Below are 20,781 nucleotides of genomic sequence, written 5' to 3' on the forward strand. Positions count from 1 at the left end.
TAGAAGAATAGTGAAAGAGATGGATGGGGTGGTAAAGAATCATGTGAGAATGTTATTTTTATTTTGTTATAGATTATTTTCCATGGCACATGAACAAAATAGTCTGTAGGGCAAATGGAGATAAAATAATTAGTTTATTGTATCCAAGGACAGGAAGTAAATATCTAACTGAGTAAGTAGTATAATAATGAAGCATTTGTGGATTTTAAGCAGTTTTATACATTCAAATGCTTTATAAAATTAAATAAAAGATTCAGAGAAAATTGCATATTGTGAAGTTTCCAAGTATAACACATATGTAAGAAGAAATAGCATGAGAGATATTGCCTAAACTAAGAAAAGATCATGAACTGGGCAAAGAACTGCTAATTAGTATTGCATAAAATGATATAAAAAAGAATTTAGATGAAACAATGTTAGCCCATCACAAGAATACTAGATGAAATTCAGAGAAGGACAGTCATCAAACCAGTATCTACAGATTAAATGCCACTGCAACAGAGAAAAAGATACCAAGAAAGTTTATGTTAAAGAGAGAAGTCAGGATTTTTGATATATGATTTATTACAAGAAAAGTGTGGAGCAATACAAATGATTTGGCTACCAATGTATCAATTCCTGCTATGACCAATCATTAGTTTTGGTTTTTGGTTCTGGAAAGTTTGACGAGTTTCAGAAATAATCCAATGAAATGTCAACCCTATTTGCTGCTGGATGTGCACACTATGTGGAAACTCCCAAGAACACCAAGAAAAAGATATAAAACTCCCTCATTTGAGCCAAACAGTTAGTTGATATTAACTTCCAGTTATTGAATACTGGAGTCTGTTCTCTAAGATGATGAAACTATCATCCATCCAAACAAGTCAGAATACCATTTCAACTACAACTAAGTAGTAAATGCTATTCTCTCTATCAAGTAATGTAGTTAGGAAACTGAAGTATAATATATCATGTTGCAGGAATCTCAGAACTTAACCATGTCTGAATATAATCCTTCTAGCATTCCATTTGAAAATCTGTTGTGTATTATCAGTAACTAGTTAATAATTACTGAGGATTTTCTTAACGAACTAAATGAGTATTTAATGTGAAAACTGTATTTTGATTTCAAGATATATTAAATCTTGACATGTTTTTAGAACTTTAGTCTCAGAGTTGCTTCTTTATTCTAACTGTAAACTACCTCAAGTTTGTGACTTGTGTACTATGCTCATAACTATATACTTGGATTTAATATAAATCCATTGTCATTGGTGATAAAGTCAAACTCCAATGACTAGCCTATAAAGCCTGCTATGTGCACTGAAGAGTTGTACCAATGATTCACTTTTTGTAGTGCACATAAGGGCTAATGATGTAATAAAAAGATAGATCAGAGGAGCTAAGTATAAATACATTAAAAAATAAGAGAGAAACTATAACAACTTAATTCAGTCAAAATACAGCCTAAACTGAGCTGTGAAGATGAACGAGGCACTAGGTCTGAATGCCATGGTTAGGTTAATAAGAAAGGATAAGTAGGTCGGCCAACTGAATTTTTGGGATCAGTCCAATGGGAAAAGAAAACTTGTTGGAAAGGATGGTTTACATTTAAATGGGGTAGGGGCTGGCTTGTGTTAAAGGGATATTAACTCAACTGTTTTCCCACAAATTAGATGACAAACTTTCCTGACCAAAAATTCAAATCAAACTAAAAAACTACAAGCTGAATAAATGTTAACCTTGTTCTTGTACCTTTATATGCATTTAGCATCTTTTCTATGATAGGTACATCCTTTTCTTTCAAGCCATCATATATTTCTTAAGGCATTTCTTCCTCATTGTCAATAAAGATGAATTTGTTGGGACAAATTTAACAGCAATTTGATGACACTCCAGAGTTCCTTTTAAAAACTCTTTATCCCTATAATGTCACAATACAAAGTCATTAAATTTATCTTTTCTACAGAGCTTTCGAAAAACAGCCATGTACTTTTCTTAAATCACAGTTTAAATTGGTAGAGGACATCAAACTTGCCTGCTGACAATTATCTGAACTAAAAAATGATGACTCAACACGACAAACAAGTCAAAGATTTTCTTGCAGATATTGCAACAAGTTCTATAAAATCAATATCACTAAAAATGCAGTTACTCTTCTAACCAGTTCATGATATAAATAAAATTCATTAATAAATGTATAACTTTACAGCCTCCAACAGTTCAAAAACACATATATACAGAACAGATGTACTGGTGAGAATGTAGTCTACTTATAACATGTATTAAAACTAAACAGTGCCCTCTACTCATCAGATGCGAAACATTAGAGTAAAAGCATAAATGGTCACACTAATAAGAACAACTATAAGTAATAAAAATATATCAGTTTTCACATGAACCACATAATCCATGATTGAAATTTAAAATGTTTAATTTTAAGTACTGTAAACATCTTAAAAATGACACCTTAAACCTCTAGAACTTTCAAGATTCACAAAACCCTGAACACTCAATCTTTGTAACCTTGATATGATGACCCGAAAATAACTTGTTCACTTTTGTGGCCTAAGTATGATGATCCCACAATATATTTTCCATCTTTATAGCCTTGGTATGCTGAACCCACTGTAACTTTATCTCTGTGAACTACACATGGTAATCTCACAATAACTTTCAATCTTAGCGACCTAAATAACATGATGGTCCAAGAATAATATTTCAGACTTTGTTACCTTGGTGTAACAATTTCCAAAATCAACTATGAACTTTAATTATTTTGAAGTTATGACCTTGATGGTTGTTTTATGAAATATACTGGTGACACTGATTTGTTGACCCCACAATCAATTACGAATTTTAACAACAACATGATGAATCTATAAATCAACTATGAAATACTGGCCAAACAGGATCTCAAAATGCACTATAAAACAAGCAAACACACGCACACTACTTAACTTTGTTTGCTTTTACTCCTATATCCAAAGTAATGTTTACTACTGGTAGTCTTTACTCAAAGTGCCCCCAATGACACTCTTTATGAACTGGTTATTCAACTACACTAGTTACACATAGCTTCATACACAATTCCATGTGACTAATGTGGATTATGATCACAGACAACACTCAGATATTTATAGATTGTATAGCTTCATTCCTGAAAACAGTTTTGTTTATTTATGTTTATCAAAACAATGTAACTCACCTTTGAGCTTGATTCTCTGGGAAGAAGAGTTTCAAATATGCTTCTATTTCGACTGTGAGCATCTATGTCAACATATATAACAGACCATGAAGCACCCTTGTCTCCAAACAGATTACAACCATTGATAGCTTCCAGAGCTGATTTAGCTGTGCCTATGGAGCTGAAAAATCATCCATAAATATAATTACATACATTTCAGAAATACTTTATTCTTATCAAGTAATTCCCATGATTTGCATGTCAAATGTCCACCTCAAAAAATTGAAAGTGATTTTATTTTCCAAAAACACTAAGAATATTACTAATGAGACTTTTTGTTCTTCCCAGAGATAACGTACATGTAATAACTTTAACTAAATTCAAGTGCATAAAATTTATTAACATCAAAAGTACAAACTGAAAAATAACAAAATAGAAATAAAATATGTTTGACATTTTTCATCAATTAATATACTTGAATTCAACTATTACTTAAACTGCTGACTGCCATACTGATAAATAACAATATTTTTGTTTCAACCAAGATGGTTTTTTGGAAATGATGTTATATGACAATTAAACTAATGCTGAAAATTGTTACTTGTATTTATGCTTACTCTACTAATCATCAGCATTTTCATTGAAATAACAGCACTTCCACTCTAACCAACATGGCTTTTAGGTGATATTTAAGACATTTGTCAAGTAAACTAATATTTAAAAAAAAATTCTGCATGTATAAATGTGTTACATTTATAAACAACAGGATTATTGTTCCAATCATGTTGGATTTTTAGAAGAAGCCTTTTATTAATTAAATTAATGCTAAAAGCTATTACTTGTTGCACTAATAATATTCAACAACATTTTTGTTCCAAGCAATATGGCTTTTAAGGCAAGATACACAATAAAAAAGAAAATGCTCGTAAAACTTGGAATGGGAAAACTCTTGAAATTTTAGAGAGATATCCCCTTTTCTTTGGTTGTTATAAAATTTCTAACTCTAAAGGTGGTGCCCTAGAAGAAGGCATAAATAGGACCCTGGTAGTGAGGGCATTAAAGCTAACATTCAAGGAATAAAATCCATATCTACATTGTATTATGGTAAGTTATGTGTTTAACATGTTTCAGAACTTTTGATCTTCTAGTTTACAAAATAAAGAATAAAAATTATTTTCATACCTTCTATTCTTTACTATTTCACAAAAAGTAAGAAAAGAATTTCCTACACATAAATTTGAATGCTTATAAAACAAACTACATTCTCAAAATTTTAAAATGTCTAAAATAGAGACTATAAGTATCTTTTAATCATGTTATATCTTAAAAAGTTCACAAGGTTATTACAGCATTACCCAGTTAGATAGATATATGCTGATAATCAAACTCAATAAATCATCATCCAATGAATTATTTTATTTAACTTAAATGCTGAATGTTCAACAAAATGAGTAACAGAATTTTTCTCAATGTCAATTAATCAATTAAAAAATGAAGAATTTCTTATTAATAAAAAGAAAACATGAATAAAATTTGAAAAACTCACAATTACTTTCTCGTTACACAAAATCGTATTTGCAGTAGAAAGTAACAGGTCTTTCTTGTTTGGGTGCTTTGGAACTATTCTCAAAAGTTAGTATTCTTACAAAGAAAACTATGAACAATTTTTAACTGAAAAGTTTCACTGTTAATTAGCATTGGGAAAAATACTTACCTAGCATGAATTTCTGACATTCCATTGTTATATTTGCTTCCTCGTTCCCACATGCCATAGTCTGGAGTGCGATATGCCCTTTCCACATAATAAACTAAATTTTGAACAAAATTCACTTCATCCATTGTGTAGATTATCTGAAGAAAATACATATTACACAAATTTACTAAGCTTTAATAAAACAACACAATACTAATAATCTGAAAATGTTGTTAAAAAAACTTCCCAATATGTGGATGTTTATAAAAAATAAATAACCTATACAGTATATTATTTATTTTAGGTGAGTTGCTTCCATCTACTTAAATTTCAATGCAGTTTCATTTAAAATGTTATTTTGAACTTCCACAAAATGTTTTATATATGTCTACCATACACCACTTAATGTATATTTAAAAACAAGTTAGCCTTAATACAGAAAACAAATTAGAAATCAAAATTAAAGTGAAAAAAGATCTAATCTTTCAAACTAATTTTTCTTTATAAGGAAAAACACTGACTTTTTTTTTTTCAGGAGTAAACTGTTTTTACAAGTTAGTCTTTTATAGTTTGGCATTTATGTTATTATTTTATGCTTTTAAAAAATGTTTTTAACTTCCATGATGACAAGACCTTAAAACCATTATGTTTAAATAAACAACAAAAAATAGAAACCTGAGACAATTATGTTATTCCAACTGTGTAACATTAAAGAAATGTATTATATCTCCATTTCTTTAGCATCTAAGACAAAATTAAAAGATATTTATCATTTAACAAAAATTGTAAAATATTAATATAGATAAATATATTTACATAGAAGAATTTTTGTAACTTTAAGGACTAAGATAACACTGAAAACCTGAATATGCAATCTCTGGTAAACAAACCCAAATCCCTTTACCATAACACAAAACATTAGCCATAAATTTAAGGATCAAGACAACCTTGTAAAATCTAAATGTCCAGCATTTGGTTTAAAAAACTTATGATAACATAGTTAAGTCATAAGTTCAAGGCTTTTACAAGATTATTTTATTACATGTTGTTTTGTATTAAAAAGTATGTAAAGCAAAAATCACATATATACCACACAACAAGTTTATCATATGAAGTGATGCTCAAAGTAACAAAAATGTACATAGTTATACATTTTAAGTAATTTCTTTCTCAAGTTAACCACTCTTTGTACTTATCATCCTCCAACAACAAAATCTTACAGTATTACTTTCCCACTCTTTATAAAACCAAAAAGAAAGAAATATCATGAGTATTTCACTTTCAACATTCACTGACAAACTCTTCATATTTGATGTTCACTGACAACAAGACACGTAAGTTTATCAACATAATCAATTACCTTTGGGTGCAATTAAATTGGTTAATGTCTTTTCAACTAATCAGTTAATCAAAATTACAATTATTGTTTTGTTTGTTTTTTGAATTTCACGCAAAGCTACTCAAGGGCAATCTGTGCTAGCCGTCTCTAATTTAGCAGTGTAAGACTAGAGGGAAGGCAGCTAGTCATCACCACCCACTGCCAATTCTTGGGCTTCTCTTTTACCAACAAATAGTGGATTGACTGTCACATTATAATGCCCCCATGGCTAAAAGAACGAGCATGTTTGGCACGATGGGGATGTGAACCCACGACTCTCAGATTAAGAGTCGCATGCCTTAACCCAACTGACCATGCCAGGCCTAAAATTACAATTAAGTGTACTGTCAAAATACAATAAAGTAAAGAATATTAGAGTTTCTAATTATTTACTGTTTTTATCATTCCAGTTATCCAAATAATTAAAATACTGCTATGTTTGTTGTTAAGCACAAAGCTAAATATTCTGTTAGTAACTGAAAACCTGCCAAGGGTGTGATCTTCAAATCATGTAAATAATAAGATGTGTGTATTAGACATGATCCACGTACCAGTCTGTACAATCCTTTTGAGCTCCAGTGTATGTCTCTCAAAACATTTTTTTTATTATATTACTATTACTTATTTTACTTGAACTAACCTTAACTAACCTAAAGAAATCCTCAATTTTATACTTTAGTTACTTTTATACATTAAAAACAAGAAATAAATTACTTAACCAAGTCTTTTTTTTAATTAATTTATTTTTTGCTGCCAACTATTGATGACCCTACTTATATTATTGGTAACAATGTGCACTAAGGAATTTTTATTTGATTAAATAATGTACCACAGAACATACTATGCAAACACCAGACAATGTTCCTTGACCATCACAATTTTTTTGGCCTTCTAACTATGCAACAAAACCATTACAAATTCATCCAAGCTATTCATTATCTTTCCCATAAAAACGATACTTGCACTAATGGACAGACTGACAATTCCCTCTTTGGAAACCAACGTAATAAAGTACATCATTTGATAGATGGAAACCTTGGCTTTCTATTGGTTATACATAATATGGAATTAAACATAAGAGTAAACTATTAGCAAATCCTGAAAGAGAGGATGGCAGGTGTAGGTGGGAGAGAGATCTAATTTTCTGTTTGATGGCTATGTAACCAAACAAAATTGAAGGCTATAAAAACTATAGTTTGTCTAAACAATGACAAATTTTATAGCCAGTGGTTTATGTTAATTTCATACTCATTTGAGGGGTGGTGAATAAAATGGGGAAAAAAGGATGCATAGAGAAAATAATTAGCAGATTATTGGTTCTGTTAGATAATCCTAAACATTCACAGACTCTAGTGTTTAAGTAGCATTTCTCTTAGCCAATGTAAGTGATCTTACAGTCACTACACGTATATTAATGTATAAGCCATGAGCGTAAAAGTTTAGGTAGTGGATCTCTGTACTGAAATAAATGTTCAATGAGGAGACCAGGTATGTATATTATTATAACCTGAATTTGAAAATAGAAGTTTTTTTATTAGAGGAAAAAAAAAAAAAAAAAAGAGTTGCTTTTACAAGTTCACAATCCCTACCAATTAAAAAGCAAATGAGATAATGAGGGTAAATTTGGGGACAGCATGCACATTGGTTGATGGATGAAATGTATTATTTACAAAACTGAGTGTAATCTTCATTAGAAAAGCAATAAGAAAACCATCAAACATGCATTTATGTAGAAGGGTAGTTTCACCATTTAAAATAAAATAAATTAATTAAACATAGCCACTTATCTATCCATTCACATTCTGAAATTGCAGGTCACAATATTTCATTGGATTTTCATATCCAGATCTTTACATTAAAGAAAGTATACTCTCAGCTAAAGACTGCCCAACCCTCAATGATTCACAAAACTAACTTATGTCTCAATTTTTTTAAATTTTCACACTTAACTCACCTGTTGTGTAATGCATGTGTGTGTGTGTGTGTGTGTGTGTAAATAAATTGTTTTATTCAAATCATTTACCACTTTTTAGTAACTTAGTAAACTAATGATTATATTATTATAATTTTAATAATAATCATCTTTGTATAATGAATTTCAGATTTGACTGATGATGAAATAAGTTATTCCAAAACATTGAACCTCAGAAGTAAAATGTTTTACGTTTTATCAACTGTCTTCAAGTTTAATATTACCAAGTAGTGTTTCAGTTATGCATTATATACATGGTTGTATTAGACCTAATGCTTAGACTAGAAATAGGCCAACTACTGTTCCTTGTTCTGCATTCTTACTTTAGATTTAGGGTGGTTTCACAAGCTCTGGCATAAGAGGTGGAAGTACTGGAGGACATATTGGAAGAACCAATGGATACACAAGAAGACCTGGACCACACCTATACAAAACTATCAGAAAACCCAAACCAAAGCAAGAAACTATTAAGTCCTAAAATGAAGAATAGCTTTAATGGTCATCGATACTCATTATTATGCATATAAAAAGTTTAGATATATGAAATTTATGCCAGTTTGTAAATGTAATTAAGCATCTATTTGATTAAATAGTGTAACAATTTTTCATGTTGCTATCCTGAGTGTCTTAGGAGGAAACGATGTTAAGGATTCTGTAAGAAGAATATTTAAGAAGTTGTGGACTTTCCTCCTGTGGTCTGGTTTCAACATGAAGGGCAAGAATAACAAGCAAAACTTCTGAAACCTACCATGGTGAAGAATTATCAGTATGCACATTTGGACATTTTCAGTTTTAATTTATTATTATTTTGGAACAGTAAACATAGTAAAAACTATCTATGTATTATTTTTTTTAATTATCAATCTTACATAGCTTTGTAAAAATAAGCCGAGTCATTGGACTGACTATGCAATGAAAATACTAATACTCAGAAAGCATCAGTCAGTTAACAATGAACAAGCCTATTTATAAAATATCAATGACATACAAAGTTTGTATTAGGTGATGTATTTTAATACCTCATATGTGACCTCATTACCACATGTACAAGTCCTATTATTTTCATAATTTATGTTACAGAGGTAAAGTCCTAACTTCGTTAAATTTCACAATGTTATTGTACATTGAAATAAACTTTTTTAATGATCCAATAAAGGTGTGTAGATGAATGCTGCTCAAATGTTAGCAGATGGCAGAAACTTTAGAGCAAGCACCAAACAAGAGTTGTGGATATCTGTTCCTGGTAAGTACAGCAACTAAAATATAAAGAAAATAAAGTGGCCAAATTTGAAATGCATTCCAGACAAAAGTAAAATAGAGAATACAAACATCATTGCTAAGCCATTGTACCAATGTTGTCTGAGCTTTGTATTGCATCAAACAGAATATTCATTTCTGGCATACACTTAGATGCAACTATTTGTACAGCAAGTGTTTATAATAATTAAACTAATTAAAACTGTTTTGATACATAATAATATCATTGTATTTGGCAGAAAGATAAAAAACAACTCTCAGAATTCTTGATTTATGATTTTATTGGTAACTGTATCAGTCTGTCAAACTGAACTGGAATTTCATACTTACAGGCATGAGCTGGTTTGATATGTCCCAACAACAGTCTCATTCAGATGAATATACAGAGACTATATTATAATCATATAGATGAAAATATGTAAAATTTCTTTTTGAAACACTGTATCAGAAAAATGTGTATAGTTTGTTTTTGGAAAAAAAACTGTTTTAAAAAAGAAATGTATAATTTGTTTTTTGTAAATATAAAAAAATCTGTAATTTGTTTTTGTAATTTATAATGTTGTATCAATGATATTGAATAAATGATATTACTTCTCACTTATTTTTTCAAGTGAATGTACTGAACATATTCAAGGTACTGTGTACAGATACTAAGAGGAGTTAGAAAGCAGTGGAAGGTAACAGAGTTGCCAGAAAGGTAGTAGGAAAGTAGTTATAATCTAGTAGAATGGTAAAAGGAATGTACTACCTTGGTATATTAACCTATCAAATTGGTTGTATATTGGAAATTCCACAGAGGTATATAAATGTTACATAAATTAACTATATAATCACTACCAAATCACTATATTATTAATTGGTATTTATTATATAAACATGTTTGCTGGAAGCTTGTTTACTTAACAATATACTGTACTACTTCATTATACCACCACCACCACCATCAGAAGCCACATGCACCTGAAAGTGGGATAGGTGGAAGAGTGTTATACAGACCCATACAAGTCAGGAGCAATTCAGGGGGTACATATGAATCACTCCCAACAGAATTATTCTGACCTATTAACATTTATTTTTTCTTTCTTTATGATATCCTCTCATTATATAATTTGCGTTTTTAACACTACAAACAGGCATGTATGGATTTTTCATACTTATAGAGGATATTTACAAGAAATGTTTATTTGAAGTGATAAAGGAACCATTACATATTTCAAATACTTTGTATTACATCCCTCGGCACTAAAGTTACATGTGAAACGAATTCCACTTTGTACCAAAAAGAATATTCCACTTCCAGACCTGGGAATAAGCTTGGCATTATGACCACCAGGTAAACCATTTTTTACTTGATGATATCAATTACAATGAGACAGATGGCATCTTTGCTGGGTCCAAAAATAGTCAACTGACTTCTATGCTTTAGAAAAGCTATATCAGTGATACTTTTTTGCTACTTTAACAATCAAATCACATTTCCAAATTCCTTTCTTACTTTAATTTCCAACATCATAATATCAAGTTCACATCTAAACTTTATATTCAGATCTGAATCTTGCACTTTGGGCTTCCTGGTTTTAGTTCCTTTATTTTGCGATAGCCTCTGAAACTGTTCTGGAAAAATACTTTACTTAGGTAATTCTCAAGAAATGAGCAAAAAACTCACACAGAATTAAGATACATAGTAAAAGATTTAAAGCATACCAAATACTGATCTTTTCTTATTATCTACTATTACAGTTTAAGACATTCTTCATTTTGTAATCAGTTGGTTGTTTGTCATTAAGCCAGTTACATAAAGTCTCACATATCAATTTTAGTTTAAGGAAGCTATCAGAGAAGTCAAAACAACCCAGGATTGAGCCTATTAGTACAAGTATTTTGTCTCCAAAAACATCACTACCACCCATTAGAACATTTTTATCCCCAAACAGCAATAAATTGCAGATACCTACCAAATAATAGCCAATAACACTATATAACACAAATTTTGTTCCTGGATAAGAACAAATTTTGTTCCTAACTCGTACACAGTATCTAATACTTTGAAATCTGCAACAAATAATATCCTTTCCATGACAAAGTTATCATTTGTATTTTGATATTTAAAGAACTGTTATGATGAAAAAAATTAGATTGACTACCCTGTACTGCCTTTTGTCAGCTATGATCTTGTGTTTGTGGTCAGAAACCTCATGAGAAGAGTTGTGAAACATGATATACTATCCAAAGTAGACAGTGTACTTAAATATTTGAAAATTTACTTAAGCAATATGGAAAATAAAATATCAAATCAGCTAAATGTGTCAATATCAAATATCAGTTTTTGTGCAACTGAAAATATAAAGGTATTGATTGCTGCTGAGAAGGAAACTCCAAGAGACAAGCTTGCATTTCACAATATTTGTCCATTTTTATCTCTCTAATTGATATAATGTCACCTCTTTTTCTCCTCTATAAATGGCCTCAGATAACACAAATTTTGTTCCTGGATAGCATGTGTTATTTCTTAATTGCTTATGTTGTAAAAGTACACAAAATGGCCATTATTCCCTTCAAACTTTCTTTTGTGACCTGGATAATGAAATTTAGAAATTAACCTATTTTCTATGTAAAAATGGACAAATTTGCACATTTTCATCTACATAAGGTTTGAATAAAACAACATATGAATCAAGATTTTCATGTGTTTATACTAAACTTGTACAAAAATGTTTAGAAGTGAGTAATTTTTCCGAAATTTGTGACTGTAATGTAAATCACTTTCAGGTATCAGCACCAAAATACAGTTTCTAATCATGTTTTCGTTATACACTACTTGGTAGTGACATTCAAAATCTAGTATATCTTGGTGGAAGTGCCTGCCTTGCTTCTCTGAGTATGCCCCCATGTTCTCCTTGAATTTATCAAGATGAGTGTCAAGGATATGTACTTTCAGGGACAGCCTGCAGCCCATTTTGCAGTAGTTCTTCACCAGAACTTCAACCTGTTCCACATAATTTTCAGGCTTGTGATTGCTCAAGAAGTCCTGAACCACTGCAACAAAGCTGCCCCAAGCTTTTTTTTTCCCTTCCCACTGAGCTTCTTTGGAAATTCTGTGCACTCCAGAATCTTCTTTATTTGTGGTCCAATGAAGACACCAACTTTGACCTTTGCCTCAGACAGCTTAGGGAATAAATCTCAAAGATACTTGAAAGCTACAGACTCCTTATCAAGAGTTGTGACAAATTGCTTCATAAGACCCAATATTATGTGCAATGGTGGGAACAACACCTTCTGGAGGTGCACTAGTGGCTCACACTTGACATTGTGCCTCCCCGTCCGTTGTGGCCAGTGCTTCCTGTTGTAGTGTGATGTAGTGTCCCTGCTGTCCCAAAGGCAAAGATAACAGGGAAACTTGGTAAAGTCTCCTTGGACATACATCAGAAATGCCACCATTTTGAAGTCTCTGATAACTTTCCTACCATACTCATCATACTTCAAGGCTTTAAGCAAGGTCTTGATGCTCTTGTATTCCTCTTTGAGGTGCACTGAATGAGCCAGGGGAAAAGTTCTACAGCATTCTGGAAAGTTCTTGTGAGTTCGAGAAAATTCTCTATCAGCTTCTCAGCACTAAATCTACCTGGAATATTCTGGAATATGGGTAAATTTGAAAATTTTATTACCCAGGTCACAAAAGCAAAGTTTGAAGAGAAAAATAGGTCTTTTCATTTACTTTAGCCATAAGCAATTAAGAAATAAACACATTTTGCCCAGGAACAAGTAAAAATGTTCTTACATAGTGTTATTATCCCTGTATGGAACATTAAAAAAAGAGAGTAAAACATTACCTGAAGACCAGAGTTGATCATCTGTACCAAAAACAATAGGTAAAGTGAAACACAATCAATCTGCAAAAGAAAAGTAATAAAGAATATTAACCAATTCACTTAAGAACAGCTGTGGATAAAGTTTTTAACAAGAAAATCCTTTTCACAAAAAAAAAACATTGGAAACATAGCAAATATTAAACAAAACTTAAAATTAAAAACTAAGAAAAAGAGAAAACTGTAAAATCTTGCATAACTGGTTACCAAATACACAATGAATCCTAGAAAAATGTTTTTTTCAATTTTTTAACCTTTTATGACAGCATTATTTTATGCACATGTATATATGCATTTTTTAAAAGATATTTTCATGTACATGTATTATCAGCAAAAACTGAATAATGATAATTATGATAATAATAAGAAATAAATATCAAAAATACAATTCCAATCATGTGTATTTATAAAATATGTATAATGCTAATAGTTCAAATGTGTCAGTTAAATCACTTAAGAAAAGTAATTTTTTATGCATCCTACAACCATCCTGAACTTATATAGTTATAATAAACAGCTGTCTGTAGTATTTTTGATTTCTCAAATAAATTACAATAAACACTTTACTAATATCTACAAATAATGCGAGATTAATATAATTTAAAACTTGAAATATTCAGTACAAGTTCAAAAACACCAGATTTTTATACAACATTAGTTTAAAGAAGTACCTACAGTTATGTCTCATTTATATTGAGGTTCATAAATACAACATAAGACTCTGATAGACAGCGTATTCTTCTTTCCTAATGAATTTCATACCATATAGACCAAGATTATAAATAACTATACTGAAAGCTTTCAAACAGTACACAACATATGTATTTGAAAAAGATATAAAAATATAAAAAATACTTTTTTATTCTATACCATTAAACAATGAGTAGAAAATATACTAAGTAAATTAAAAGATGAAAGTCAAAATACATTAATGAACAACTTTCTACTCATTCTGTTTTCCTACCTATTAATTATCAATCACAATCCCAAGTTTTTCTTGATGATGCAAATCCCAATTGAAATAAAAATGTATCTCAGAACAGCTGGTATGGGTGTTATCACTTTTATTAATAAGCAGAGAACAACATTTCGACCTTCTAGGTCATCTTCATGTTATGAGAGAGAATTTGAATGTGACCATTGACAGACATGTCTTAAGAACGAAAGTATAAATGCGTATGGGAATGTAGGGGGCATTGCAGGAGGATGTTAGGTTATTAATTAGTATCAGTATAAAAGTTTCAAACAACAAAAAAAAACACCTTCACACGTTTTTGAAAATTGCAAATCAAATAAACACAACATAACCATAGAAAACACCCAAATATAAAGTATGGAAACAAATATAAACAAGCACAATATCAAAGAAGCCTTTACTTAATTCTCTCTTTCTCAGCAACTAAAGCCAAAATTAAACCAATATAAAAAAACACCTTTATACCTGTACTAACTAATAACCTAACATTCACCTGCAACGTCCCCTACAATTTCTTACCCATTTATACTCTCGTCCCTAAGACACGAGTCCATCAACAGTCACATTCAAACTCTTTCTTAACCTGAAGATGACTTAGGAAGGATGAAACTTTGTTCTCTGCTTATCAATAAAAGTAATTATACCCACACCAACTGTTCTGAGATATAATCCCACGTCTTTATTCTATTACCTACTAGCAGCACAGTATGAATAATATTTGCAAATAACTACAAAAGAAGCAAGGTTCCATTTATCTCAAGTTCTGTATAAACTTTTGAAATTCCTTTCCTTAAAGGAAACTATAACACTCAGTGTTGGAATGTTATATCCTGTAATGTCTTGAATTATTTTCCAGGATTTAGCTGCATTTGTCATATGTTTAAAAGGTTAATAAGTCACTTTGAGATTCTTTTCCATGTTATAAAAACAGAGTCATAAAATGTTTCATCATAATAATCTGATATCTCTAACAGACATCAAAAAGGAATCCTACATTCTCTTCTAAAAATTATACAAAATTGTGAAAATCAGTGATGTCGAGAAAACCCACTTGTAGAGAAATATATATGCAAAAATGGCTCATTTGGATTGAGAAAATGAATATGTTAAATAGATAGACAGATAGAAGAAGCAATGTTAAGAGACCTTTGACCTTACTCCTGTGACTGAATTACATCCATTATATACCACGTCCTCAGAGCAAGAACATCCATCCACCCTTACAGACTGGCACGTGCTTCAGAAATTCCTAATTATACTAGTAAGCTATCCATATAAAGACCCAATTTTCTGGACAGGGTTGCTGTGCTTATCATAATAATAAAACTGGGGCAGAAGAGGGGAGTTAGGACTTTTAAATAAACTAGATACATTCTGCACAAATAACATGGAATGTAAATACGACAAAGACGTTCCTCTCAGCTCAAAGAAAATGGCTGCGGAATATTGTTTTTGTTTGTTTTGTTTAATTTTGCACAAAGCTACATGAGGGTTACCTGTGTTGGCGATAGGTGGTTTTAGATTACCTACCTTCTCCCTAGTCTTTCAATGGAAAATTACAGACTATGCAGAAAGCATTCGGATAATTTGTGCAAAATTCAGCATACACACAAATTTATCCGACAGTACGATTTTTTTTTTTTTTAGAATGTTACTTATTTTGTTTTACTTTAAAGTTTTTTCAAGAAAGTTCAGAAAACATTAAAAGTAATTATTTACTGGATCTGCACTAAAAAAAGAAAATTTTAATACAAGAATAAAAAAAAAACGCGAAGTGAGAACTTGACGTATATAATCACTTGGTGAGAAGTAACTTAACGACTGAAAAGAAACACAATTTAATTATAGAAACTAAGACGACGTTTTAAAAATCTTCCTTCTTCAAGTCAGAATAAGAATTAGTTGTACTTGGTTTATAATGTGGATTCACAAGTGATTGATATCGAGTTCAATTTCTTGATGTCACTGAAATTGCAGTACTTAATTAACTAAAGGTACTGATTTTGGTTTGAGTGAAAGTTGCATGACCCTGAGCGTTTTGATCTTTGGCAGTTTTCTACTGCTAATCTCCAAACTGTACCTTGGTTTAATGCAGGCTTTAGTTCTTTACAAAGAAAATTATGTTTATATTTCTGCTTCAAATGAATTTTAATTGGTCCAGTTGACAATATGCACTATTACAAAAACAAACCAAAACAATACTAATTTACATGCAAAAACGGCTCGTTTAGGTTGAGAAAATATCTTACATAGAAGAGCGAACAACGTTTTGTGAACCTGACGATGACCGAAGAAGGTCGAAACGTTGTTCGCTCTTCTATGTAAAATATTTTCTCAACCCAAACGAGCCGTTTTTGCATATATAAAATTGTGAAAACTCTGTACTGGAATAAGGCATACTATTACAGACATAGAATAACTGAGGTAAGAATCTGTTGTTTCTTTTCTGGGAATAAAATTTTAAGATAACTGTGCCTTACATGGTTGACTTTTTCACAATGACTAAGCCACAAGGTGCTATAGTGTGGTTTAGAATTTTGTTATTCTGTAAAAAATAATTCAGCTACAAGTCCAGTTTCTTAACCTCAGTCTAAATGTAACCAACAGAGAATACAGTATCAATGAACCAATTCATGATGAAGAACTACACCACATTTATTAATTATTTAGGTCTCTTATAGGATACTCTTCAATAAATTTGTTATAAAAAAAGAAAAAAAAAATAAAAATGTAGGATTTAAAAATCAGTAAAATCCATGACAACAACTTCTAGAAGTTCAGATGTTAACAAATACCCCATTATTGGTTTTAATATTCATACCAATGCTCAGTATCAAGTGTCATAAAAAGTTAATGATGATGCTTTATTACAAATATAAGCAAACTTTGATGTCAGCTTGGTGATGAAGAGAATTTGAAACATACTTACAAATTTTCTACTGTAACTTACAAAAAAAATTTCATTTAAATCTTAAGATTTACAACAGAATGTACAATACCTCATTTCTAATTATCTTATCACAAATACTTTTCTGACAACTTTAACTTTACTACAAATTTATGTTTAAAAGTATTTAGACCACTTTTATATATATATACGTGTTTGCTTATTCATCAGTTTTTCATCTTGAAATTGGATAATTTTTTTTGGTTTTTTGGAATATTCCAAGAACAATAAAGTTATCAGAGTTAAATGTTTTAACATAAACTTAGTTCATTGTAACAGTAAAAATGGAGTTCATAATAGAGAGCTTTATATCATTAGGAAGAGATATTTAAAATAATGTATGGGTCCAAAGAATAAATAGCATTATCACATACTGATTGCAGTTAATAAATAAATAAATCTCAGACACAATAACACAGTTTCAAACAAGAAATAACAGTATTTTTAAGATTCCTGCTGATAACAATCAAATACATAAAACACAATATACAGTCACAAACAAGAATTGCGAGCATAATGTAATGATTGGTATAACAATTATCTAAAAGTAAAACATAATGCACAGATCCAACAAGAAATAATAATATCCAATCATACTAACTGGTAAAAAACAAACCTAAAACATAATACACAGTTACAAATGAAAGTGAGTATTATGTACCAACTGGAACAAAAATACCTAAACTGAAAACTTAATGCAGAGATACAAACAAGGCATACCTGTATTTGCACTGATGGTTATTAATATATGAATTCAAAATATAAAGCATAGTCCAAAACAAATTAGAAAAATCTTGCCTACTGTTACAACCTAAAACATAGTACACAAGTCACAACACAAAACTTACAAGTATTTATATTAACTCATGTTAATAACTAAATCTAAAAATATAGTGAACCAACCTTAAACAACAGTGGTATAATGTACTGTTCACTATTAATAACTAAAACCTAATAGACTGACCTTAAAAAATAATTAGTAGTATCAGTGGTTGAAATGGGACTTTCTCAAAGATCAAACTCCCTTTTGTGATTGACTAACATTTTAACCAAAAGACCAGGATTGAATCTTCAAGAGGAAGAAATTCATTCCAAACCATTCCACCACAGTCTAACACCTGAGTACTATAATTTACTGTCTGCTGATGACAGCTAAAACCTAATGAGCTGTTATTTACCCTTTCATAACAGGTACCCCTTTAAACCCTTTTTTGTGCAACTCTGTTTTACATTCAAAATTTAATTAAACATCTTTGCTATCATTGAAATTAGTATTATATTATGATTCAAAGTTTTATTTTACCCAAGTTGTATGTCCTTTATTTAAAAAGAAATCCTTGAAACTAATTAAAACTTAAATGTTCACATGACCAATGAACTATGAAAATTTTCTAATTTGGCACTCTTTATCTTCTATAATGCAATGGCAGATCTGGATATGTGCATCTAGACTATAAGAGCTAATGTAACCTTTTGACTCAAATAAAGTTCTCTGAATGAATGCAATTAGAACAAGTAAGAAATCTTTTCAACCCCTGGCAGGTGCCATGCCCACCTTCAACAGATCTATTTGAGCTTTAAAGCCTATATGTAGATATTACAAATACATGTGCAGAGTCATAAGATAGAGCTCATTTTACACTATAGTCTAGCAACTAATTTTAAATTGGCATGTAATTGTGTTGGTTTGATTTACTATAACACTTCTGGTTGTTCCTTACTGAAATATGTTATAGTTATATACAGTAATTGTATTTAGGTCTTACTTTTATATTTCAGTTAATTATTTTTTTAAGTGCCTTACTGAAACACTTTAAAATATACATCACACTTTGAGTTAGTTCTCAAGGCTTACAATAGTACACAGTGCTCACAATTTTGCAGAAGGGTTGTGCATGCCTGCCAGAGAAACCAATATGCCTAAAGGGTACTTGTGTTGAGATGAATAATATGCAATAACAAACAAAAAATGTAAATAAAACATTAAAAAATAATTATACGTGAAAAGAAAAAGAAGAAACTATTACTTTAACAAAAGAAAAAAATCTACAAAAATTGAAAAGTATGATTTTTCTTCTAATTTTAATTATTGTTTTACACCGTTGTTCATAATAGTTAAAGTTAGTGGTAAAAACATAAAAAACTTGATATTTTTAGGAGGCTCTAGAAACTAAGCAGATAAAAATATGAAACTAAGTTGAAGAAAAGTATTTATGTACTTAAAATGAAAAAATCGTCTTACCTCATTTTGTTAAGCATTTGTGTGCAAGTAACTACAATAAATATACAACATTTTTATCAGCAACACTTAATAATCATATTGTTGTCCTTTAGTACACAATACTTAAGATTTAAAAGAAAAAACTCACCAATTTATGAGAGAATATATTAAGAAATCTAAGATTTACTATATGTATTGTTGTACAAATGAAATTCAGGACTTGCTTTTGTAAATTATATACCTAAACATAAAATATAATGCACTAGTGTTATGCTTGACTGCAGTTAAAAACTAAGCCTTAATCATAATACACATAGACACAAACAGTAAGTGTACTGTATACTGAATACTATTAATAACTACACACGAAACATTACATACGGGTCCAAGCAATAATTGGTATACTTTTACACTACTTACTTGCAAGTGTCCATACTCATCACCAGTTAGAACTGGCTGGCCTGTATGTAGATTAAATTTGCTATGCAATGCATGTTTAGGACACTGATTCATCTTAAAGCATTCCATCTACAGAAAAATAGAATTCTTATAACAAAAATAGCATTAGGCATAACACAGAACAGTTAGAAGTCTTTGAAATTACCAGATAATAAAATTATACATTAGAGTTGTCTACACTTTTTACCTATAACAAAATTATATTAATGCAACAGTCCCTCTCACCTACAACTGACCTATCTGCCATTATAAACAAAAGTTATGTCATATATGACAAAGGCATTATTCCAAGGATCAATAACCAGATAACAAATGACTGAATCCAAGTTGTGCCAGTCACTACTACCAAGATTTGAGCATAATGGTTTATATAGTGTACAGATAATCAGGTGATGGATAACAGTTAAATAAAAAAAATAGCTTAAAATTATTTTGTTAATGTTTTATGTAAAATAATGTTATTCACTGATCTCACTTATTTCATAAAACTTCAAATTTCTATTTCATAATACATACATGTATCACATTTTTATTTCATAAATGTAAAAAATGACAAATTGATACCAAATTTAATTTATAAAAAACTGTCCATCTTTGTTTGTTTTGTACATTTAACAGAGTCACTTTGAATATTCTTGAGCATGACAAAATGATACCGAGGAGCGTTTTTGTTGTTCATTTTCTGGTCTAAAGTATTTGGGAACAATATAAATAAAGAAAATAGCTACTGAATGTCCACAGGCTAAGTAAAGAAGGAAATATGTTTTAAGGGAAAGAAGAAACATGGAACACGAGGAAAGTGGTTCAAATGAAGGTAAAGTAAAGGGATGTTGGACCACATTA

General features: G+C 30.3%; 1 protein-coding gene across 12 annotated transcripts in view; it reads right to left on the reverse strand.

Annotated features, from left to right (window-relative positions):
* LOC143240204 (putative phosphorylase b kinase regulatory subunit beta) overlaps nt 1-20,781 on the reverse strand; it is a 125,233-nt gene that overhangs the window by 86,153 nt on the left and 18,299 nt on the right. For 11 of the 12 annotated variants that reach the window (XM_076482288.1, XM_076482286.1, XM_076482282.1 and 8 more), the window contains exons 5-8: nt 19,900-20,007; nt 13,300-13,359; nt 4,884-5,020; nt 3,191-3,350 (exon numbers count right to left, since the gene is read on the reverse strand). In XM_076482288.1, coding sequence (XP_076338403.1) covers nt 3,191-3,350; nt 4,884-5,020; nt 13,300-13,359; nt 19,900-20,007 — 465 coding nt within the window. The remainder of the gene's footprint in view (nt 1-3,190; nt 3,351-4,883; nt 5,021-13,299; nt 13,360-19,899; nt 20,008-20,781) is intronic. The other variant, XM_076482292.1, reaches the window with a different exon arrangement.

This window comes from Tachypleus tridentatus, chromosome 13 (assembly GCF_004210375.1).
Source record: "Tachypleus tridentatus isolate NWPU-2018 chromosome 13, ASM421037v1, whole genome shotgun sequence".
Lineage (NCBI taxonomy): Eukaryota > Metazoa > Arthropoda > Merostomata > Xiphosura > Limulidae > Tachypleus > Tachypleus tridentatus.